At 41.4% G+C, this 24,939-nt stretch overlaps 1 protein-coding gene across 5 annotated transcripts in view; it reads left to right on the top strand.

Moving 5' to 3' along the window:
- The first annotated feature begins 377 nt into the window (after positions 1–377).
- Positions 378–24,939, top strand: part of garnl3 (GTPase activating Rap/RanGAP domain like 3) — an 89,204-nt gene continuing 64,642 nt past the window's right edge. For 4 of the 5 annotated variants that reach the window (XM_074690168.1, XM_074690165.1, XM_074690167.1 and 1 more), the window contains exon 1: positions 378–840. In XM_074690168.1, coding sequence (XP_074546269.1) covers positions 743–840 — 98 coding nt within the window. In that variant the 5' untranslated portion in view covers positions 378–742. Of the gene's footprint in view, positions 841–22,195; positions 22,487–24,939 lie in introns of those variants that run through there. The other variant, XM_074690166.1, reaches the window with a different exon arrangement.

Raw genomic sequence — 24,939 nt, 5'->3', positions numbered from 1 at the left:
GTCAGTTTTAGAGACTCAAGGAGTAGGGTTAGCGTGCAGTGCACTACACCTTGAAAGAAGTAAAGCTAACCTCAAAAACTCAAATTTATAGTTTCATAGTGGGTATATTCAGCCCTCAACAGCCTAATGAAGACTAAACTAGTGTTTTTTAAGTGAGCATCGTTTTTGAGGCTATATTCCGTTAAAACAAACACGTGACTCCACTAAATTTCACTGCAGGGTTAGCTAAGCTCGGGTGTTATTACTATACTCTCACTCCATTACTCTCTTCCTCTCTCACACACACACTTACCGTAAGTTCTCTCTCTCTCTCTTTCTCTCTCTCCCTCCGTGTGTGTGTGTGTGTTTCATGAAGTCACTGCCTCACTCACACTCAGTGCCGGCCTGAAGCTGAGGGAGCGCTGTGGACTCTTCAGGATCACAGGATCTCTCGGAGCCGCCGCGGAGAGTCCCTCCTCTGCACGGTCCGCCCGGCAGCCTGCCCCGACACAAGCCCGCATGGCGACACCTCCAACCTCGACACCATGCACCTCTGAAAACCTCGTCACACCGTCTTTTGTCTAGCCAGAGGGGAGAGGAAAAGTCTGCAGGATCACTTTTCCTTCACAGAGCGTAAAGGGATTTTTTTTTCTTCCCATTCTCCTTCCGCCTTTCACGGTCCACTGCTCGATTTTTGGACTTTTTGTTTCCAAGGGAGGAAAGCACCACCGTTCCCCTGAGTCTACCTGCTCGTCCAGCACCAATGAATTCGGATAAAAATGTGTACCTGGGCAGGGACAAAGGCATCATGCGGAAGAGAGCTTTGCTCCTTCGGAAAGGTTGCAGCTTCGAGATTACCAGGTTGGTTTTTTGTTCTTTTCTTTTAATAGTCTTTGTTTGGGGTGTTCCTGCTTGGTACAATCAAAATGGCAAGACCATCCCAAAGACAGGGTAACCCCTTCACTGATGTGGACTCACACAATGAGTTTCCAGCGTGTGCCTTTCACCTTGTTGGTTGGCTATTCTGCGAAGATACAGTGTGTGCGCATTGAGCGGAGGAAAGCAACCAAAACACACGTTACCAAGGAGAATGTGGTCACATCACACCTTTGATCTTTTCACTTTGTCTGAAGTAACTCCCACATGCCTTTTGTCCATTTTGCACGTATTTGAATCAAAACCCGCACATTTGCATCCTGTCTTGGACCGTGTGGTTAGGCGTTACGCACGGGTACATTCCGTCTGCACCTGACTCTGCACTGTTGACAAAGCTGCTTAGTGGCAGGACGCAGCCAGACGTCATTTTACAGCCAAAATCAGGTGTTGATTGGACAGTGGAGCAACCTCAGAGCCCCAAAGCTGCCCAATCATGTCCCACAGAGGGCTGGAAAAAAGGCAGGTTTTTAGTTCTACCCCAAAATAGAACCACAAAGGATGGTTTGAGGGATCACCTGCTGTAGTCTGATACCACTGAGGCGCAGCTGGACCCCAGTGAGTCACACACGTCCTTAGGCTGCAGACACAGGAAGGCAGGGGGCCTTGGCTGGCAGGTAGACCACATGAGGTGTAGGTGATTTGACATCTCAGTGTGGTGTTACTGGTTTTAGGGCGGTCATTGTGGTGGTTTCTGAGATTTGGATGGCACTGGCTGTGAGCCACTGAGCTGTTAGACGGCTCTCTGTCTGTTGTGGATCCATGAGGAGGTTTCAGACCTGTTAACAGCTGCCATGTTTTTTTTAAAAAAATCACTTTTTACTGATGTCAGAGTTTGTTCCTCTTTGCACAATCACTGTGGGTGTGATTTCAGCAGGACATCATGATATCTGATCAACTGAGGAGAATATGGAAATATGTAACAATACAACTTCTCTAGAAGATGAGGTGTGCAAAAATATTCTTTTGATGTGGATAGTTAATTTTGAGTCAAGTAAATCATTTTCTATAATTTAGTTAGGAAAATAGTGTCGTAATAATTTTCTTTACATCACTTAATGGGTTCATCGTCCAGCAGACTTTACTTCCATCATCTTGATTATTTTAACTGATGGATATTCTTCTTGTCACATCACACCCCCTCACCCGTTCACTCCCACCTTCAGTAGATTTCCTTCTATTTCAGACAGTCTGTGGAGGTGTGCAGAAGTGCACAATCACTCATGAATTTTCACTTCATTGCTGTCATTGCTGATCACTCTGTCTAAGTGCCTGCGTGAGTGTGTGTGTGTGTGTGTGTTTGAGGTGTCTCCATCCCGGCTGCCAGGTCTCTGCTCTCTAAATAGAGACATGTTCTGGGTGTATGCGGGGGCCAGTTTTGTGCCAAACACTCACTTTCGAATTACACGTCCCTCCTAATGAGTCTGATTTATCCTGTGTAGGATAATGCCGGACCCAGAGTCACCCTGCTGTACGGCTTCCTGGCAGACTCTCTCTCAGACACTCGTAGTTTAACAGACAATCAATCAGAGTGCTCCTGCATCGGGGAAATAAGACTGTGCTTTACTGGGGAGATGTGAAAGACACTCAAGTAAAGAGCTGCTGGTGCTGAAGAGTCTGTGTATAATTTATTGTACTGCAGAGATGCAAAAACACACACACACACATAGGGACATGCACAGTATATTTGTAACCTGCCATCACATGCATAATGTGCTTAAACACACACTTACAAAGGCTGGAGTGTCTCCTTATGTTTGTCTTTAAATGTGAGTCATGAGGTGACTTTATCTAGACAATGATCTGCCCTCTTCTCCACCAGATGACAGACACAGGATCAGTTTGACGCTGTGCTAACATTACTTTGCCCAACAAGTTAAAGTCTCATATTCCAAACCTGGGGCGTATGTTTTACACGTATTTGAAGGGTTTCTGGTCCTAATTTTGTAAGGTCCTGTTCATGGGCTTGTTCATGGCGGGGATAAGGGTGGCACAGTCCCCTTTGGAGATCCTACTGGCCACGTCTATTTATCCTCTTTTTGACGCTTCTAAGAATTGAAAGTTTCATATGTTGCCACTCTGCTATGATACTTTCTGAAACTGAAGCTCCTCTTAAATGGACAGTTCAGTTTTTTTGAAGTGGGGTTGTATGAGCTCTATGTGACCACTAAGGACATTAGAGACAGTAAAAAGTTGTCTCCTCTCCCTCAGTAAGACACAAACTGTAATCGCTGGTGACGAGGAAAGAGGCGCTAACAGGGAGAGACGGTACCAGATTCAAAGGCTATTTTCTCTGCCTACAAGAACTAAAATCAAAAAGTAAAACTCAATAGGGGCCATACTGGGAATGCTAAAGTCAACCTAGCTTTCTTCGAGTTTGAAGGAAGTAACAAGATGAGCCTTTGGCCTCTTTGCAGGCTGCTTCAGGGTGCCCATCTTAAAGTCATGTCAGCCTTTGTTTAGGCAAATCTCATAAGTTTAATTACTTTAAAAGAAATTGTTAAAAAGAAAAAAAATCACCTTTTCAACCTGCCTCAAGTGGACACTCAAAGAACTGCACCTTTTTAACACTTTCACATAGGCTTCATGTTTTTTATACCAAAGTCATAAGTTAACAAGGTCAAAAAAGCTACTTCATTAGACTAATGTCGTAAATTTTTGAGGGTAAGTTGTAAATTGTCAAGGTAAAGTAGTAAATCTTCAAAGTTGTAAATTTACAAAAAAAAATAAAGTTGCAAATTTACAAGGATAAAGTTGAAATCTGATCAGACAGAAGTCATGATTTTTAGATTATGATAAATCTATTTTTAAAGTGTACACATATTTGTATTCCAGAAATTCAGCCAGCTGCCTGCACTCAAGTGAGGGACGTGAGTCATCTCGTGAAGTTTTGCTCCGGCGATGACGATAACCACAAGTGTGTACTGGCTGCCTGTTAGCCTGCTCTTCTTCATTAAAGACTCAGTGACTTTCACAATCTGCTCAGAATCCTGATGCTTGTGACAGTGAGGAGCTGATGTGCTAAAAGATTGGGTTTTAAGTAATTTATGAATCCTTTAGGGGGCTTTAAGTTTCACTTTCCTTCTTTTCAGCACAGACAGGTGTTACTTCTTCTTTCCCATCCAAATAACATAAATATATGCCTCTATTTTTTGTAAATTTGTGAATTAAGTCTTGAAATCTCCCTGTTTAATATTAGTTTTTGTCTTTTGGCTAACATAGGAGCTTGTAGAGAGATATACAGAGATAAAACATCTGTAGAAGTGTTTAATAATTGAGAGGCACATGGTGAGTGGAAGGCTGCATGTAGGTGTTTCCTGGTCCAGATCTCAGCTCTTAGTGCATGCTAAGTCCCCTGGGTACTCTGGGCTTTCTCTCACAGTCCAAGGACATGCTGGATTAATTGTCACTCTAAATTGACTTCAGCATGTCCAGGGTGTACCTTGTCTCTTGGCTGATGACAGCTTGGATAGGCTGATAGGCTGATGCTCCATATGATCCTGAACGGGATGAAAGATATAGATTACAGAGATGGATAGTTTGTCCAGACGTAATGGTAACTACATGGTAATCATGTAACCTGTGTGTGTGTGTGTGTGTGTGTGTGTGTGTGTGTGTGTGTGTGTGTGTGTGTGTGTGTGTGTGTGTGTGTGTGTGTGTGTTTTAATGTGTGTTTTAGAGCTGTGTACAATCTTCAGAAAAGGTGGACCCCAGAGTGAATATTCTGATCATGTGACCTCACAATAGCACAAAGACATGAATATGTGTATGTGTGTTGACAATATTTCAAGGTAAGTCGGATAAAGTTAAATAAAAACAAAGTTTGGCTCTCTAAAAACTATCTTCCTTTGATGCAGAGTTTGTGGAAAGGATCATATGTTATCCACCAACTTTAATGATAATTTTAGTCACAAGTTACTCACAAATTAAAATTTAGATTAAAATCAACTTAATCTTACTTAGTCCTCGCGTACCCCTCAACAGCCATTTGTACGGATACCAGTTGAAACACCTTCTCGTTCCACACAGCCCCATCCAACTCCCTCTGCACGGCCTCCTCGCCGATGATTCCGAGGAAGGTCTGGACCTCGGCGGTCGTCCATGGCACGTTGTTTCATCCAGTCATCGTCCAAAATAAGTTGATTTTTCAGCAAAGTCGTCCGGAGATTTAGACATGGCGGGGATTTGTGTCTTTCTTTATCACCACTGTCGACCCATACGGAAGGGTACCAGAAAAGTAGGCTGGCTCGTCTCGGTTTTGGGGGATCCGTCCCGGGATTAGTCAGTGGAAATGCCTTAAGTGTGCCATACCGAGACGAACCATACTGGACTGCTTGGTGGAAACGCGGCTTTTATTAACCCCTTTGGGTGAAATTTTGTTTTACACTCTGAATCATGCTATATACACACACACAAACACATACTCAAGCACAAACAGCACTTTGCACAGAAACATGCACTGGTTAGAGAGGACAGAGTAATGGTGCTGCACTCTCAACTCACAACTGAGCAGTGGGGATTTGGTGCCTTGCTCAAGGGCACCGAGACAGTGCTCAATTTTTGCTAACACCTCTCCAGCTATCAGCTGAATTCCCAGTCTTGGTGTGAACCTGCAAACAATAACTCCAATCTCTAAACCATGAGCTTGGTCTGAGTCAGTGCCTTTGAATTACCTGGACTTTTGCGACCAGCCCCAAACAGACACTCGATGAACTGCGACTTTTTGCACACCTGCATTTGCATGACTTTGTGAAATATGGCTGCTGCTTGAAAGATAAGTAAGTGATATCTCTGGCTTTTCTTGAGTAGTACTGAGTTGACAGCTATGAATGGGTGCTAAATCATCTAGAAATGTCAGCATATTGTGCCAGTGCTTGAGCAAGCTAGCACAACTGTGGGCAAGTCCTTTGCCCTTGACTGTTGGGCCTGACAGAGTCTGGATGTCATCCAGTAACAACAAACCCTCAGCTGTTTAGTTCATTTCCATTCACTTCTACAACAGTTACTCCATGCCGTTTTGAAGCCACCCACCTCCCCTGTCACTGACTTTCAGGTTTGGCTCATCTTAAACCACTTCCAGTCAGCTCCGGCTCCTTGTGTGCAATGAGATTAGGCTACATGGTGACACTTGCAGGAGCCAAGAAATCCTTGGCTCTGCTCAGACCATGAACTGGCAGAACAAACATAAGTTTGAAAGACGGTGCCAAAGAGGCGAAGGGAAATTATGCTAACAGACCCTGCTACTAAGCAGTAAAACATACAGTGAGGCAGCAAGCATACAAACAGTGACCACTGGAGGAAGATTGAATCTTGTAAAGCAAGTATCAACCAGAAAAAACCTTGCTGTCGATGAACTCAAGGCAGATTCTGCTGTGGTGGAAACTAACCTCATTGTCTGGAATCTGTTAGCGCTCACTTGTCAATCCATCGCAGAACATTTGTAGTTCATTTAAGGAAAGGCATTCGCTGGCAGGGTCTGAGCACATACACTGGGTTTGAGTACATTACTGGGCCATGAGGCAAGAGAAGAAGGGAAACGTGTTAAAAACGTGTTACTATGGCTTAAATATGTAACTCAGACACAACAAATCCAACCAGATAAGAGGCTTGTTCACAAAGTAGGAGTGGTAGATTAGGTTTGACGGATTGGTGCCCCAGTTGGCCGTGAAACGCTGCAAAAATCCATTAATCAATCCAGCCCTTCCATCCTCCACCCTCCTCTCTGAACAAAAAGCTTCACATAAATCAGGCATAACTTCAGCTTGTGACTGCAGCCACATTAACTGAGCAAAAATAGATCCTTGGCGGGCTGCAGCACTGTAACTCTCAGACTCCACCTCATCCTACGATTTCCCTGAACTTCTCACTTCAGAGGTCAAATGAGTGCGTTTTGCTCGAGTCTCTTCATTAACCTCTCCAGCTGCCAAACCTACATTGTTCTGTGGGTGCTGTTGCCAAGGGTTTTGCCGCAGCTTGTCAGATTGGTACAACTCTGGAGCCAGATGTAGCTTCGACGCATCGTGCTGCGTTTAACTGCAAAGTAAAGAAACAGTTCTGTGCAGATGTGCCTTTTGAAGATAGAAAAAAAGGGAGGAGGAAATATGTATTAAGGTTTGTCCTCTTGTGGTTTCCTTGTGAAGCTTTTACAGTAGGCTTCAAAGCTGAACATGGATGAAAAACATGTGTTTTGAAAGTCAGACTTGATTTCATGTCTCAGAAACAGACAGTACATAAGGAGCGAGCTGTAGGAGGAATGGAGTGAAAGTGGTTGTAATAGGTTGGGCTGCTGGGGCTTCCCTCTGCGTTACAGTCTGTCATCAAGCCCACAGCAGGGAGCTAAACTGATGGTGTACAAGACTTTTTTGCTGACTCAAGGCCCTTCAGTGTTTTGCATACTGTGAACATTATGTCGTACTCGCATACATTAAAGTCTGCTCACGCACAGAGATTATTACTGTAGTCGCTGTAGAGTGATTTGCTTTAGAGGAGAAAAGCAGAGGCTGTGAGGACAGGAAATTTGACATTTAAGATTTCTTAAAACTTAATGATATTATAGTTGATCTTTGGTGAAATGGCATTGTTCCGTATCGTCAAAAAATGTGAATTTTTTGGGGTCTTTGTTCATATTGTAAAGTTTCTTTCTCTTCTCGACAACCAGAGTAGACCAAGAACCCTATAATAAAGGGCAGTAGATATTAAAAGCTGATTCTAAGTTAACCAAAACAAAACTGTTTTTTTTTTTTTTTTTTTTTAAGTGCAGCTGAACTAAAAAACCTTTACCAAAGGGTAGAGCAGGCAGTGTGGAAATTGAATGATATGTGTTTGAGCCACTGACTGTAAAATAAATGGATGTAGTTTCCTTGACTTCACCTGTCTGTTTGTGCAACAGAGTTATGGAGAAAATCGGCAGGGCCATTGTTGGAAATTGGGCGGGCTTTGAAACTTTACACTAACTGCTGGATGTGCCCTCCTCTCAACCAACTGAGCAGTGCCTCTGATTGGGTGACCTAGCATTCTCAATATCTTCTAAACTTCTGTGTTATGTATTTTTTTTTTACCTCGTACCATGTATGTCATGGGAAAAATGTGAATTTTAGATGGAAGACATTTTTTACTCGACAACATGTCAATGTCTTCTGTGAAAACAGCTATTTTTTTGGCTTAGTGTTTTTTTAGTAGGGTAGGGGAACTTTCACATCTGAATCGATTAGGTACCAATGCCCAGTACCTGGCAATTGGTACCGGTACTCAATAGTACCAATTTTTGGTACTTTTTTGTGTTATTGTGGTGAAAAAAATAAATTTGTTTAATAATAAAATCTCAAATTTTTCCAATTTAACAGATTTATTTCTCAAAATATAACCTTGCGATACTGTGTTCACGTCCAGCATGGCAAATCACCTACCCTTCCACTCCCTCACAGTCACAAGGATGCGTTTAGGTACCTAAATATGGTACCTTTTGGTCTTGCGTGAACTGGCACCCGCTACTTTTGACTGAATTTGTTCGCTACCTATAAAAGTACCTGATTTGGTACCCATTCCTAGTTTTTTGTGTCCACTTCTGGATCCAGCCTCAAGAAGACAATCAGTGAACTGCAGATTTTAGCACTGCCACACTGCCTCTTGTTTTTACACTCCAGGTTGCTGCTTGTCTTTAACATGAAGTTGACCAGATGCTCTATCTTTTTTGACCAAGGAGGACGTTCATGACCTATACTGCAGCCAGTCATCGGTAGGAGCTCCAAATATTTTGGCTTCACAGTCCAATAAGATAAATAGCATACTTTGAACATAAAGTAAATTGAAAGTTGTCTACAGTGTCATGTGACATAGTTTTGGGGCAGTCCACCAACTTTTGAGTTGCTCCCTTTTGAGGATTTATCCAACTTGTGTCACATCTGCTGCACAGCTTTCATCAGACTTGTCAACAGATTTTGATATGTAGACTGCTGTCAGATTAGCAAACTTTTGATTCTGCTCCACCAAGAAGTTTCTCTCAGGAGATGTGGTTGCGTCACACAGTTGGTGTAATATTGTTTCACCTTCCTGATTTCCATACAAGGCCGTCTTTGAGAAAATGAAAAAGTCTGTGAGGCTGGTTCTGCTCTGCTCGGCCGTACAGTCGGTCCCTCAGTGAGGTCTGATAAACACTGGACTTTAATCACTCCCATATGTGTCTGCATAGCTCAGCACAGTCCAGCCATGCGCACAATGCAGAGCACCAGGCTCATTTAGACAGAAAAATAGATTCAAATTACCAGAAAAAAAGTACACACAAGAGAAGAGAGAAAGAAAAATCCTTGCTTGATTACAGCCCTGTGTAAACTTTAACTCTTCCAGGGGAACATCTGCTTCCATTTAGGGTTTTAAGACTCATACCTACACATTAAATGCACTGTGCACTGCTCCGGGAAAGCTCAGAGCTTGGAAAAACACTTCCCATTATAGTTGGCTGGAGTGAGGCCGGCGTGGAGTGGTTCGTACTCAAAGCAAGCTATCGGTTGAGATGTGGCCAGCTTGAGCACAACCACAAACCTCTCTCACATACGACTCATATGCCGGGGAGTGTTTTCTTTTTTTTTTCTCAAAGCTGAACAAACTTCCTTTTTAGTGTCAAGGATGACGCAAAGTGAAAGTGAGTGCGCGCTGAAGTATGAGAGATCAAAGGAAAGTCTGCACAGTATGGCCACAGTCTGTGTGTACACTGTGCGCTGCTTCACGCCAGCCCACTGCCCCTGTCATAACCCTGGAAAAGAGATCCAGGAGAGACGGAGGAGGAAATGGAGCCTTTGAAGGGTTACTGTTGTACAATTTTACCCTGTGGTTTGAAGGAAGGCCATACAGAATCCTCTTTTTGGTTAGAGACACAGAGCAACAGGAAAACTAACGGTCAAAGAGGTGGAAGTGTACAGTAGTCTGAAAGTGCTTGAATACAGTGTAAGAGCAGTTTCTCCTGATCCCTGATTATTGTTAGAACTAAAAACCAAGGAGGCATGTAAGACAAAGGTGCAAAGATTTCTGAAAAGTTCCACTTGTGATACATACTCAGCTGCTTTCAGTTTGTATACCAATACCTGCAACATGTTACTGATGACTCATCTATGGAACTAAGTGGGTGTTATGCTGTTTAGTAAGTGTGTGTGAATTTCACGCATCCTTCAGTGAGAAAGGGCAACAAGTGTCGCCGTGCCAGAGAAGATAAATGTGTTTCACTGTTGTCATTGCTAACATGGTACAGTTTCAGTGACTTTTGAACAGAGTCAAAAACAAAAATACTGCAACGGTTTTAGATTAGAAACCAAAGTTAGTTTAAAAGAAAGTAAGAAGTTAACAGAGCTGTCATATTTTATCCTCCAGGGACAGAGAGTATACATGCACACATTTATCCTGCACTTGTAGAGATGTTTCATTTATAACAAACAAAAGTCAGTGTCATTGTGGAGCGTTCATGTTCCTCTAGGAGATGTGGCTGTCTGCCAAATATTTTAATTTAAGTAGTTTAAAAAACTGTCTGTCTTTGTGGCACAAGACAAAAACTCAGAAAAGATTAATCTTCCAGTGCCAAGAAGGGGTGGAATTAGGTTCTTTCATAGGTACTGACCGAATTCTGTCAAAAGTACTAGATACAGATTCACATAAAATCAAAAGGTACCATGTTTGTGTCCCTAAATGCATCCCTGTGACTGTGAGGCACTGGAAGAGTAGGTGACTTTCCATGCTGGACATGAACACAGCATTGCCAGGTTTTATATTAAAAAATAAATGTGTAAAATTGAAAAAAAAAAGTATTTATTATGAAACAAATTGATATTTTTTTGCCACATAAACACAAAAAAGTACCGTAAATTGGTACTGTTTGCCAGGTACCAGGCATTGGTACTGTATTGTTTCAAATGGGAAAGGTACTCATCCCTAGTGCCAAGAACATTCATTCACAAATCTGTAAAATTAACATATTGTTGTACTTGGGTGAGAAAAGTTATTGCCAATGTCATGGTAAAACTAGGGTGAAAATCAGGAAATGCGAACAACTTTGAAAGGTTCATCTTCTGCACGGCCTGATGGAAAGTAAATGATGAACGATGCCAAAGATGAAAAGATGCCAAATGACTCATCCTTTCGGGAACATGAATGTCTGTACACAATGCTCTGTAACTCCCCCCGGTACTTGTTATTTTAGTCATTTGTCCACTGCTGACCATGAACGCTCAAACATGGAAGCATGGAAATCTGTTCTTTTGAGATGTTTCACCAAATTGCAAAAGGAAAAGTCAACAAATTTCAATAAACAAGAAGGGTTCAGCCTCTGAGAACCTTCAATACCCATGCACAATTTCACGGCAATCCATCCCATAGGTTAAGAGCAAGATAAAAGAGAGCATGGTATGTAGTCATTTAAATCCATGTTGTTTAAAAATCTGCTAGTTTGGGACCCAAATAATCACATCTAAGACACTCAGTGTTTCTTATCTGTGTTTTAATTCTGAATTTATGTACAATGCAGTACATGCAGTATACAGTGGTTTCCTGGTAGTTCAATGTGATAACAGTTAGAGCCACAAGAGGGCAGACTGTCCCTATAAAACAAGTGATGTCAACGTGATGGAAAAATGTCAAAATATGAAAAACTTTCACATTTTGAAAATAAACTGTGAAGTTTAAACTGCATTTGTTGCTCAAGGTTAGTTTTAGAAAAACTCAGAGTATGCTTTTTGCTGGTAGTTAGAGCAGTGTAGAAGCATGCCTGGTATAACACAGCTGTCATTCATACTTTTCCACTAGGAGGAGTTAGTGCATAAAAAACACATGGCATCAATGTGAAGTGTAGTTCAAGCTGAGGGTTTCATTCATAAATAACACACTGTGTGTTCTGCAACAACAAAAATGTTGAAGCCAGAAGCATTCCCATATCTATCAGCAGTGGTCTGGAGTTGTCAGGAGTTGTCAGGAGTGAAGAGTGCTGTAAATGTACAAAATGTGCACTGCCTCAAGAAGTACACACGTAACAAAGGGTGGAGGGCAGAGTGTGGTCCAGAGCAGCTCTGATGGTTACAGACAAAAGGTTAATTCACCTGATCACATTTGATCAGAGTGCTGTCATCAATCCGTGCTGCCTGACGCTGTGACATTTTGCAGAGGCCACAGGGTGACCTGATGGCATTTGGGATGCACTGAGGAAGAGGAAGAGGCTAAGCTCTGAATTCAAATCGTCAGAATATGTATTTGTATGTGTATAAGTGTGCTTTCTTCAGAATACTTATTTAACTGTCAAAATCAGTGCCACTGAAAGTTTGTGGTAACTCATATTGAAGGGTTTAAACTGAATAATCCCGAGATCAAGAGAAAACGTGCAGCCATACATTTTATTTTCTATGATAACAAATATTTTCTAGCTTTTACCAAGATGCTCACTGGATTCATGTATTTTCCTGTTTTTACAGTTTTCCTGCCTATTCTCATGCTGCTACCCCTGAAAATACTTTTCAACCCTTCTTCCTCCCAGCTCCTCTTTTTATCTGTTTGTGTATCCTTGCTGATGTTCGCTATGTTCTGTAGAGTCTTTGCTGATGCTCTCATTGCCTAGCTTCTCATATGACAGAGACAGAAAGTGTGCTCCCCCCACCCCAGAATTTTCTACTCTACTTTGGCATTGGAAACAACTAAAGACAGCAGATTTACACATGTGCAACCAAGTTAGTTTCTTTTTTATATATTATTACAAAAAATACATAAACACATTGAGACTGCAGCTTGTTTCTTTCTTGCTATCATTCTGAAAAAATCGGAACATCTTAATTTAGCACAAAAAGTATGGCAACTTGTGTTTAAAGTTTTTAAAGTGGTGCCACACAGGGAGCATGTATTTGTGGGGTGAGCAGAAGAGCTGAATAAAGGGTACGCCGATCCAGTCCTAAAAGCTGGATCGGGTATCGGTGGGAAAGGGTCGGGCTAAACTATGATTGAGTCCACAAGGTCTAGAATTTTACAATCAAATAGTAATTTCTGTAAATTCTGAAGCATTTTTAACCAAACTGCTGTTAAACATTTAAACACATATAGTTAAATAACTATTAACTTCAGTAATTCCATATGTACTCATTGTTGTCTTTTACTCAAAACATTACCAATCCTATCCCACAGTAGAGCGTGCAGGTTATTATTTAAAACTGGTATCTTTTCAGGATCGGTATCAGTCAATACCCAAAGCCCAGGTATTGGTATCAGTATGGGGACCAGAAAAGCTGGATCGGTGCATCCCTAGCTGAGTACGTACACTGCACCCAAGAAAAACTTGTCAAATCTTTTCTGCCAATGCCGAACAGCTTTGTGTTGTTTATGTCACTTAGTTAATGCACATGTTGCAGTTGGAACTGTCCCTAAAAAAGATTCTAGCTTCAACCTTCTACATTAACAGAATAGAACAGAACTTAATTATCATTGTAACAAGTACAATGAAATTGCAGTCACAGCAGCAATCAAGAAAACAAAAGTAAGAAAGTGTATAGAAAGTGCAAAAAAGGTCCATAAGAAAATAGATGATGACAGCTTGTCCATCATTCTCCAGTTCAGCCAGCCTCCACCTCCACAGGGTCCAGGACTGTTCTTCAGCAGTCTGTTCAGTCTCTGTCTCCTGGATCCTGTCTGCACACAGCAAGTGAAGCTCTTCCAATGTGGCATTGGTGTCCGGGGTTAGCGCTGTTAGCCATGTCTGTGAATAGCATGATGCTACTCTGCCCTCTGGTATTCCTTCTGTTGCTGGGTTAGCACAGTTAGCTCATCGATCTTAATGGAGATAGATCTTACATTACCAATAACGATGTATGAAAGGACAGGTCCATGTCGTCACTTCTTAGCTCACACCTGAGAACCAGCACATCGTCCTCACCTCCTTCTTTTCATCTTGTGGGAAGACATCAGGCCTTACACCAGGTAGCATTGACATGCTACAGGCTGCTAACAGCTGAGTTCACATGTAAACAATGCAGCCATGGTTACATGTAGGTTTTGCAGACAAACACAGGAGGAAAAAGTAGTACGAAAAATATCGTTGTAGCCACAAAAAGTTTGGTGTCCATGACCAACAAATGAGCCATACAAAGTAATTGTATACTCCAACTACAAAGATTACAAGAAAGAGATTTAAAAAATATTACAAGAAATGGACAAAGAAGAGAGAGCTGCTGCAAAAGGCAGCCATAGCCAACAGGGCGGCGCCTAGTAACCTGTGAAGCATTAATGAAAATCTGTGAAAAAAATGGCATTTTTTGTGGAAATTACTTAACTGCATGCAACACATTTGTATGCATTCACAGGCTGCTTGCTTGGCAGATTAAGCAGGTCTGGTGTCTTGCCCAAGGACTCTTGAAAATGTTAACCACAGGAGCTGAGATTGAGCCTCTGACCTTTCCATTCAGAGGTGACTGACTCTGACGTTGAATCACTGCTGATTAAAAGACTGAAAAAAAGGCATCTGTTTTTCTTTTTTTTTTAAAGGAAAACATTTACTTGCAAAGTTTCTTGAAATAAAGATTACATCTTAATTCAAGAAACTTAACCAGAGAATTCTTCTTACCCCATCTCAAGCTTGTTTCATGACTTCAAGTAATTTAGGCATCCTTTTTTAATATCTTAAAATAAGACATTTTCTGGACTTTTCAAGAAAAAAAATACCGGAATTTAGTCTAGCAGGATGAGAGTGTTTTTGAGTGGACCAAGTACTTCCTAACTATGAGCACAGTCCACGCTCAGAGCAGCCTACATTGACTGCTTGGATAGATACTCAAATGAAGCCATTTATCATCACTGCTTCCTCCTCCAGGTTACATATTATCCAAACACAAAGCCTTGTTAAGGAAAACTGACATCCTGGCAGCTCGATTGATTTGCATGCTGTATCTGTCTGTGTGCAATGGATGAAACCACTCCGTGCAGCTGCTTGTAAGCACACTTTCCACTACACTGCAAAGCAATTTGTGTCTGAATTTTCATGCAACTCTATTCATAGAAATGACTCCCAGTGTGACCCAGTGTTGGTAGCTGCGCGGCTAATCACATTGTATGCTCTCACACACTCGCGCAGTAACAGAAGCCTTGTTTATCCTGTGCGTGGGAAAGGTGCCGTGGTCAGACATGGCTTACTCTGTGAGACTAAAGGGCCGGAGTGGCAGCTGTCCAGAGAGAAGGCGGCGGAGCTCCCAGGGATTAGCACACTATTGAGTGTGGAGCTCCTGATCCGCATCAAGCAGCTCAGAGGGGTTCCACTGCAGAGGCTAACGTGCTGCTGCACAAACACTTTAGTTTTGTGTACCTGAGAAACACAACCTTTGCTGGCACGCACACAAGGATCGAACCCATGCTTTGTAATGCCTACTCCTACGTCTATACCCTGATCTTTGAAGTCATTCTGAGTAAGGAAAGGAAAGCCTGGGTTCGTCCGATGCTGCTTGGTCCCAGAGCCAAAAATTGAACTTTGTAATTCAGATTTCACCTCCTCATCAACAACACCAAAATAATACTCTCATTGGTTACTCAGCAAAGTAAAAAGTTTTTAAAGGGTGTGTGAACCCTTTTGGTTCGTTTTTTTGCTGAGTGACAAACCGTGAGATGTATTGACACAGACTTTGTCTTAGAGGTGGAGTTAATCTATAAGCAAACAGCGTGCTCTTAAAAATAAAAGGTGACATTCAGCCTGAGGAAGAATGGTCGCATTATGTCAGCATTTGTGGGTTGTAACATGTCAGAGGTTGTGTTTTCCTGCTGATTGTCATTTCTAACACAGTAAGTAACGTTTTTTATTCTACTTGCTGTAGTGGCGGATTCATCCATTGACTTGTTCTTATGGACCAAGGACAACTCCTCAGTTGAATTATACGCATATTTGATCAGTTACCAGCCACTTTTCTGAGACAAGAAGTTGGCATTTGAAGAGGGAAACTTACAGGAAGGAGTGTGATGGTGGAGGTGGTCAGTGAGAAGGAAGGGTCCTGGTGGTGAAGGAGCTGGATGCTCTTCATGAGTAGTTATGGAGGACTTTACAGGATGTGCTGTAGCAGCTGCTACTGAAGTATTCAAGACGGGATGTGATCAATGTGTGATAAAATGCATCTTGCTCATCACATCAGACACAATGCCAATGCAAAGATACATTCAGCTGGATGAATCAGTATTAAGTAATGCTTATTGCCTGTACTCAATGCATGCAGATTTTCAATAACATTCAAATCTTATTAAAACCGTGAATCTGTCTGTAAACTTCTCAAAAATAGCACCAGATCGTTCCCAAATCGAGATCTTGCTGAGATGATGTCATTGTATAAGGATCTCCTTACCAGCTCATGATTTGCTGGCGGTGTGGGTCTCAATCACCAAGGTTTGTGTCTGACAGGCCTCCAGAGAGCTGGTCAGTCAGAGGGAAGGAGGTTTGTGGAGCAGGGAGTCTTAAAGAGACAGGAGCTAGCATGAATCATTTCAGACAGAGGCGGAAATAAAGGTTTCCTAAAACACCAGTGTGAGAAAAATAGAAATTTTAAATGGAGTAAAGCGACTACGGAGGTACTAGAACGACAGTACAAAGCATGAAAAAAGCAGAACATCCCTTCTTTAAGTGAATGAATGCACAACCTCATGGTGCTGGTCGGCTGGTCGAAACCCAAATCTTGTGTTCAGACAACTCGGGAACATCCCTTTTGATCACATTCTTCCCATGTTTTAGAGCTAGATTGATCAATTGGTGATAAAATGTGTGTATATGGTATAACTCATATACTCTTGTGGTATAACTCATGTTCCTTTGTGACGTTGTTCTCCTGGAGCAGTTTTCTATCTTTGTTATATCACATTATTCCTTTCATAGCTGCTTTTTTAACACAGTCAGGACAATGACAGACTGATCTCTGAACAGGAAGTCTTCCTCCTCTGACTTCCCTTGTCACAGACGCTCTTCACAGGCGACCGTTACGAACCAGACGCCCTCATGCAAAGGCCATGTGAGCAGAGCGTGTCAGAGTGTGACAATAGGAGTGTGTATGGTGGAGTGGTGTTTATGTAACATGTTTGAATGCCTCTGTGTGTGTGTGTGTGTGTGTGTGTGTGTGTGTGTGTGTGTGTGTGTGTGTGTGTGTGTGTGTGTGTGTGTGTGTGTGTGTGTGTGTGTGTGTGACAGGCCTCAAGGCTCTAATTAGAGGTGGGGGTGTTCAGGTATCTCAGGTTGATGTAACTCGACCCTGATGTGTGAAAATTGAGGCTATATTTTCCATGCTGTGTGTGTGGAGGAGTCTTTCTGTTTCTTTCTTTAGGCCATTTTAGATTTCAGCTTCATTTTAACACCAGTTATTTTTAAAAGTACTCAAAGACTGAGAGTGGTGGGGGTGATGTCATGTGTGATGGTGGCTTTAGGTATTTTCCTGTGCTGTGGCGTGCCACAGAGGGGGGTTTCTGCTGATTAAAAATTGATGAGCAGCTGAGTGCTGTGTAGCCTGAGCCCAGCATTCCTGCACTCTTTCATGTTCCTGTGTGTGTGAGTGTGTGAGTGTGTGTGTAGACCGAGCTGTGGCTGGGCTATTGTAAAGGTATCAGCTTTACCTAAGCTCTTGTTTCATCTTTCTTGCCAAGTCTGCGTGTGTATTATGTGTTAATGTAACCGTGTGAAAAGAAAGAATAAAAATGGAGTCTGTTGTGACATGCTCCTGCCAAATTGATGTTTTATTTAAGTCCTCGTCCTGACATGTTCGGTATTTTTAGTTTCTCAGACTCTTTGTTTTTGCTAATAAAGTGCTAGATGAAAAGAATTATTTATGCAGTCTCATCCCTTTTATCAGCCTGTTGCATTAATCTTAGTGTCTGTTTTTAAGGCTCTGAGGACTCCGGGCTTTTCCTCAGCCTGTATGATTCATACAGGCTGAGGAAAACACCTTACCTTTTGCATATTATCACTTTAAAATGGCTCTGGTCTCTTAGCTTTGAATAAAGGAGCCAAAAAAGCCACTTGATAACATGTAGCTTTTAGTGCTAGACGGTCAAGTATTTCCCTTAGGAGTTGGTTGAGACCAAAACTGGAGCTAAAAGTAGAGTCTCCCTGCCTGGTGATGCTCTGGGGAGGAGATAAATAATGCAGTCGATTTATGTGACTGTTGGTGTGCAAGTTTTTCATACAAACTTAAAAGTCCATAGATTGTTTCTGTTCTCACAAGTGGCCTTAAATAAACTGTTTCAACTAATGAAGTGACTCAAAGGACTTCTCACACTATCTGACACTCTTTGACATAAGTTATGACTAAGTTTGTGTGCATTTTACATGAGATGTTGACTTTGATCATTGCATCAAAGAAGGTGCGTTATGGTTTCCCGTATTTTCAACATGGATATAAAGTAACCATGTTATATGTACAAGGGTGCAAATTCTTAAATTTCTTCATTTTCATGTGTTGAGGTCATTCTTATGAGGTTCTCTTAGATGGTTCATATCATTTTGGAAATGTGGGCCTCAAACACCAAGGTTTGCCCATAGCTTTTCCACAATAGGCCTCCAGAGAGGCCTGTAAGTCTCAGCTTATGTTGATGTGCCTGTGAACTCTAAATCACAAATATGTGTTGAGTCTGACTTTTGAATAATGAGTCCAAGTCTTAAGTTGAAAATATAGATTGTATAACAAATGGGCATAGAGTGTGTGATGTCACCTATTTGTTTCTAATGCGGGGCAATGATGCAGTTCGTCAGCAGGAGCTATATTAAATGCTGACTCAAGGGGCGGGATTTGAGTCTCTTCACTAGCGGCTACAGAGTGCCAGACCTGCCAGTCAGGTGAGCTGTGTATCAACAGGCAAAATATCTTCTAAACCACTGAGCTATTAAAAATCTCACCCCTCTATAGTGTACGCACTCAGACCCAGTTTGGGAAATGGAATTTATGTTGCCATAAAACATTATCTTTCTCGGTGTATTTGTGTTTCCTGGTCTTTCTGCAGCCAGCCTCAAGCAGAGTTTTAAAGAAATATGCCATTTGTAGCACTTCCGTGTAAACTTCATTTCTCACGGCTGGAGTTTGCTGCGACTTCCCAGCATAACTTGGTGCCTAAGCTAGTCCACCTGTTTTATAAAAGCCTGGACACACCCCTGTGTTTGTGTGACCAAACCATGAGGAAGCCATGCTAATGCCAACGAAACACTAAGGTGGATGTTATTATTATTTATTCCTTTTCAAAATAAAAGTCTATTGCGTTATAACCATCAGTGTGGGATTCGAGTGAGCTGTTTGTATGTTACTTCTGCAGCATTGGCCTCTTTAAGCTGCTGAAACTGTGTTACTGAAAGGTTAAAAGAAAGACAAAGGGCTGGTTGGTGAGAGAAGACAGAAGGGCAGCTGCATGAATGAATGAATGACTGAAAGCCCAGACCTGCTGCTGAGTAGCATTAAGAGTAGACCCTGGAGAGCACATAAAAGGGATTGATTTGAGAGAATCTGAGAGGCTGAAGAAACACAAAGATCAGTTTGTCCTCAAAGAGAAATGTCAGAGCATTTGGCTCCACTTTCTCATCAGTCAGCCTTAATTCATATAAACACTTTTTATTCTGTGGGATAGCAAAAAGCTCTTGAGTTTTTTTTTTTATTATAATTTAGAGAACACTTTTTGTTTTTGTCAAGATCTTGACTAAAGGTATCATCATCATCATATTCAAACCCCTCATGCTGCAAAAGCACAAAACAAATTTAACTTACCTCATGAGTGTGGACAGTGTCATTGTCCAGACCCAGAAATGTTTGTATCCCTGTGTCCTTTTAAGTGAAGTGTTGTTGTTTTGTTGAGATAATAACATTTTGACACAGACATCTGATGCAAGACTGCCAAAACTGAAAACTATATGGATGCATTCCCCATGGTTTCCACAGAAAGCCATCAAAAAAAACTTGTTTTAGAGTTACCAGGGAGTGACACTTTCCCTTAGTGTTTTGCTAAGATCGAAAATGTCGTGAATATCAACATCCTTACATTTCAGCTTGGGAGCTTGATAGTTTAAACCTTTAATTTTAACCAAAGTTTATTCATTTTTCAGGTTTAACTTGTTTAAAGGGGGCAGGAAACCATAATTACACACCTCATATCACAACAATTCACAGAGGAGCCTGGTACATTTGATTGTATTTTTTTTCCTGTTGACAACATGGAGAAAATGTTAGTTTCCATTAGCATCAGTTAACAACTTGAGCTATTTCTATACTCAATGAACTTTTCAAAGAAGGACACAGATTTTCTAAAAGCGGCCAGGAGCCAGCAGCTCTTACTGACATACTAAAAGTAAAAGTTACTATCCTCCTGTGACCCAGGAGAAAAAAGTGTCACAATTTCTGATTTTTCTTCATTACATATTTGTCTAATTTGAAAGTAGCATGCAATATTTTTTTTCTTTTTTTTGTCCATTGCAGTGGACAGCTGGACTTCCTTATACCTAAAAAGTGGCCTTCTGTCGTCTTGTCTGCAAATTGAAAAAAAAAAGTCATTTACAGTCTAAAAAGTTAGCTTGTAGCAGTTGTAGCATGTTTGGTGTGTAAATAGAATTAAATGTGGAAAAAAACATTGAAAACTTAAACTTAACTTTAGTTGAAGTATTTATGTTTGTATGTTATATATTTGTATGTATGTAAATGTGTGTGTGTGTGTGTGTGTGTGTGTGTGTGTGTGTGTGTGTGTGTGTGTGTGTGTGTGTGTGTGTGTGTGTGTGTTCAATTATGTGTGTACTGATGGGTTGTTGAAGGTCAATTTGTGAGTATGTCAATGCTCTGTCACCTGAAGTACCCTGCATCTCACATTAAAAAAAAAAGATCTAGAAAGTCCCCATGTCCAGCGTGGATGACATCGGGAAAATTGTCGTTTTAAGTAAGTAAAAAAAAACAAAATATGAAATCCAAATTTCTGAAAAAACAGCTTGAACACTTGTGTTTTGAGGAATATCTAGTATTTACCTTTTAAAGCACAGCCTTTGCATAAATCTAATAACTCTTTTCTTAAGCTCATAAAACACAGTGGTCGGTTAGATGGCCATTTGGGAAAGGGAAATCTTTGGTTCATTGGATAAACTCTAACAAATCAGATATCACTGGAAAGCCAAGGATGTCTTCTACAGGGCACAACAGGTTTTATCCTTGCAGACCATTTTGCTTTTTAAATAAAGCTCTGAAAGTGACATCCTCTACAGAGGACAAAATGCATTGTTGGGTCTCAGAAGGCTATTGAATTTTATTTCTTTTTGTGATTTCTGGGGGAAAAAAACAATCGCTACGAGTCATCAAATACGTTTGTGCCATCATTATAAACTCATGAATTAAAACCTCACCTGTCCCGCAACTTTGTCTTAAAACCAGATGATAAATGGTCAGTTTTCTACAGTTACCTGCTGTGTAAACATCATCAAATGCTTCTTCTCAGGAAAATGTTCCCCACTAGGGGGCGATATGGGCAAAATATGTCAGGACTTTTTATGGCATGATCAGGATTTGGATTGTTATCATGGTTGTTTTTCATATTCAGACTATTTTGATTATCAAACATCATTTTTAGTCCCAAATATTTCTTATCCTGCTTTCTTAACATTTTTAATGCAGCATTTTTAACCTTTTCTGCAACATTTCATTGCTTTAATCTAGACTTGTGCCCTTTAATGTGTTTGTTAAACTCTTGGATGTTCATAAAGCATATCTTGGCATCATGACAACCATTGAACAGGTCAGCTGTAAAAGTTGTTGAGTCTCTGCAGAATGTACAGAGCTTTAGATTTTAACAAGTGGCCCATGCACCATCCAGGTGTAGTTTAGTGAGACATTTCCAGACATACTTTGATTTGGTTTGTGCACATTCCTGTAGCAGCCTTTGAGATCAGTGTGTGAACTGGTGTATATGACTAGCAGCATAAAGAGCTTTGAGTGATCAGTGGATTTCTGGTTTTCTGCTCTGTACAGTCTGGGAGTCCCATAAACAGCAGTAAACATATTTGTTTTCATCTTTTTTCCCCCACCGGATGCTATCCTCAGCCTCTCTCATGCATCCTGACATCACTTTTCGCTCCAGGATGCTGTATAAAGAAGCTACATGTAATAGACGGTGATGTAACAGCGACGCAAAGAAAAGGGGGAAAACCCCGATAAGGATAATGTGTTTTGAATTGTGCCTTTTTGCGCTGCGGGGCCTGCAGCTACAACGATGTGGGGGGACTGACATGCACCATTGATGCAAAAGAGTGAGAGAGGAAGGGGGGGGGAGCATAGAGAGGGAGGGAGGGAGAGGATCACACAGTAAATACACAGCTCCTATGGCAGATCCGTTCCGCTTCATCATAACGCTGTTGCGCGTAGAGAAGCGAGAGAGGAGCGAACAGGAGTCGGGCCACCAGCCGGGTTCGGATCAGCTGTTGTTGGAGTTTGCCATGAAGTGATGCTCTTACGCTCCTAGCAGCGAGAGGAGATAAAAACGGGAGAGCAAGAGGGAGAAGAGACGCCGGTTTGTTGCTGTTGTTGACATCGCATGGGGACATGAACAGCGTGGATCCAGCGTCTACCAAACTGTTGACTTTCAATCAGCGGTAATGCCACTCTCCCCTGTGTTTCTGCATGTCCTCTCTCATCTGTTGAATGCTTTGTGCCATTGCGCTCTCATTTCCTTGCAGCAGTGGCAGATTTTAACGCAGCCAAAGCTGAGAACACTTGAGCCAAGCGTTTTTTTCTATGCGTAAAGTGCCAAATTACGCTCCTGCACAGGCTAATAATGTTTACACTTTGCGCCTACTTTTGACACTTGTCGAGTTATTTGTCGAGTGCATGATTTATTGATCCTGCTCTATTTACTCTTGGCAAACTGAGCGTCACTGAATCCACAAGTCTCTCCAGTCTGGAAGTCTTGAGCAGCCACAGCAGCTTTTAATTAAAGCACTGACAGAGCATGTGCAGTGTTGTCGACACTTTTATAAAACGAAACTAATCTAAATCTGATTAACCCTGCTACAAAGCATTTTTTTCCTCTCGTGGGAGAAGACATTTAAGTGTGTACATGGAAAAATATGAATAATTCATGTCATGCGTTGCGGTTAAAGGCAGCTCTGGCTCTCTGTGTGACAGCGACAGAATAACGCATGAAGGCAGCAGCTGAAACAGTGCAGCTGAGCTCAGACGCAGTCCAAGGTTACTCTGTAGTCGCTCATTTCAAGCCTCTGATCTGAAAATGCCGCCACTGCAGCTCTTTGCAGCGGCAACATAACAAGACTGCAGTTACGCCAATACAAAGAGGGAGACAGAGATAATATAGAGAACATACAGCTCCTATGGCACAGAGCTGCCAGCGAGCAGAGATGCACAAATTGAGCCGAAAGGGAGGAGAGGAGACCTGGAGACGTCCAGAAATGTTCATTAAACGCTCTAGTGACTCGACATATACTGCAGGAATGGCTCGTTATGGCATGGATTTGCTTTTTTTTCTCCATGTTCAGCATCTTTGTTCAGCTTGTACTGGCAGAGATTACAATGTTTTTCTAGTTTTTACACATAAATGCTTTTCTATTTTGCTTTTGTGAAGAAAAGATCCAAATTTTCTGTTAAAAGAGGGTAGAATTAACTCAATATTTAAGGTCAAAAAGCAGCACCCCCAACTGATTTAGTATTAAACATGTATTTATCTATTCACTAGCCTTAAATCAGACAAAAATATATTTTAATGACATGATGGAGGTCTTAAAGTCCCTGAATTAAACCTGGATGACACACACAGCTCAAAAAATATCATACACACTGTAAAATAAAGCTCTTTTCTCTGCAGTTGTTTTGGAAAAGTGCTGCAAAAACCAGCTCAGTTTAGATATCACTAAAAATTCAGTAAAACTGACATTTTCAGCACCTCATGTGCCTTTAAAAGCTGATATTCCCCCTCTTGGTCTTTTGCTTACTGCCAAACCTGTTAGCACAAAGGTTTTTAGAGTGTTTGGCTTTGCTTTCTAACCCAATCATTGAAAGAGTAACTTCGTAAAGTGATTTAAGAGCCCCTAAGAGACTTACAATGTTTGATATAAGAGCTCAAAAGATTGGATTTGTCTGGAGCAGCACTGGGAGGTTTGGTATGATGGCCAATAGGGTGATTTATACTTCACATCTCAGCGTATTGTAAGCAGCCTTTTAGTGGCCCCTGTCCATTGTCTTGAGACAGAAACCACAATTTGTAACCTTTCCCGTACTCCATTACTGAGAGCAGCAGTTTGAGTAATGAATATCCATTTTACTTCTTTCTGTGCCTGAGTGATTTCTCTGCCGTCTCTACTTGAGAAGTCATTTTTCTTTGGCCAACAGCCACCGTGCTGCTGGGAATCTGAGCTGCTGTGGTACAGAGTTCAAGTGATCATGTCCAGACATACGGGTAGATTAGGGTTTTGAGTATGTCGTATCGCTGGGTATGACAAAGTCCGCAGCGAGCAGCTTTTTGATCCAGTACAAAGACACATTCATGCTAAATTCTACCATTTGTATGCTCACAATATCAATGTTGGAGCTTTCTGTTCTTCTGACCATAACCTTTATAAAACCATGGACATCATGACAGCTAGTCCAAGTGAAGCCAAAATCTTCAACTGGCTGCATTGAAAGGTCATAAGCTATGCCTCGTTTATAATAACAGATAAGACATCGGTAAACATTTAAACTCAAATGATATGATCATTTTTTCAGCTAGTTAAAGTTGATGCATGCCAGGGTTTATTTTCCAAAGAGTTTTTTTCTGAGTGAAATAGGCTACAGTAGAATTTAAAAAAAAAAATACTTTGCGTGACAGTGGCATCTGTTTTATTTTTAAAGTTTGATCCATGTTTCATCTGTTAATATAGTGGAGGCAGTCTTTGTGACCTGTACTGACACACATCATAGGGGGAGCTCTAAATTTTAGAGAGCTGTCATGTTGTCTGTCTTTAAAACAGTCAATATTTAGAGCCTATCACAAAGCTTGTTTACATTTCAAGTGCAGGTTGCCATAAGTTGTAGTTCTGTAAAAATGTAAGTT

The sequence above is a fragment of the Halichoeres trimaculatus genome, unplaced genomic scaffold, assembly GCF_033239565.1.
Source record: "Halichoeres trimaculatus isolate MK-OKI-2021-1 unplaced genomic scaffold, fHalTri1.1 fHalTri1_scaffold_16, whole genome shotgun sequence".
Classification (NCBI taxonomy): Eukaryota; Metazoa; Chordata; class Actinopteri; order Labriformes; family Labridae; genus Halichoeres; species Halichoeres trimaculatus.
This window is presented reverse-complemented; position numbering and strand designations above follow the sequence as displayed.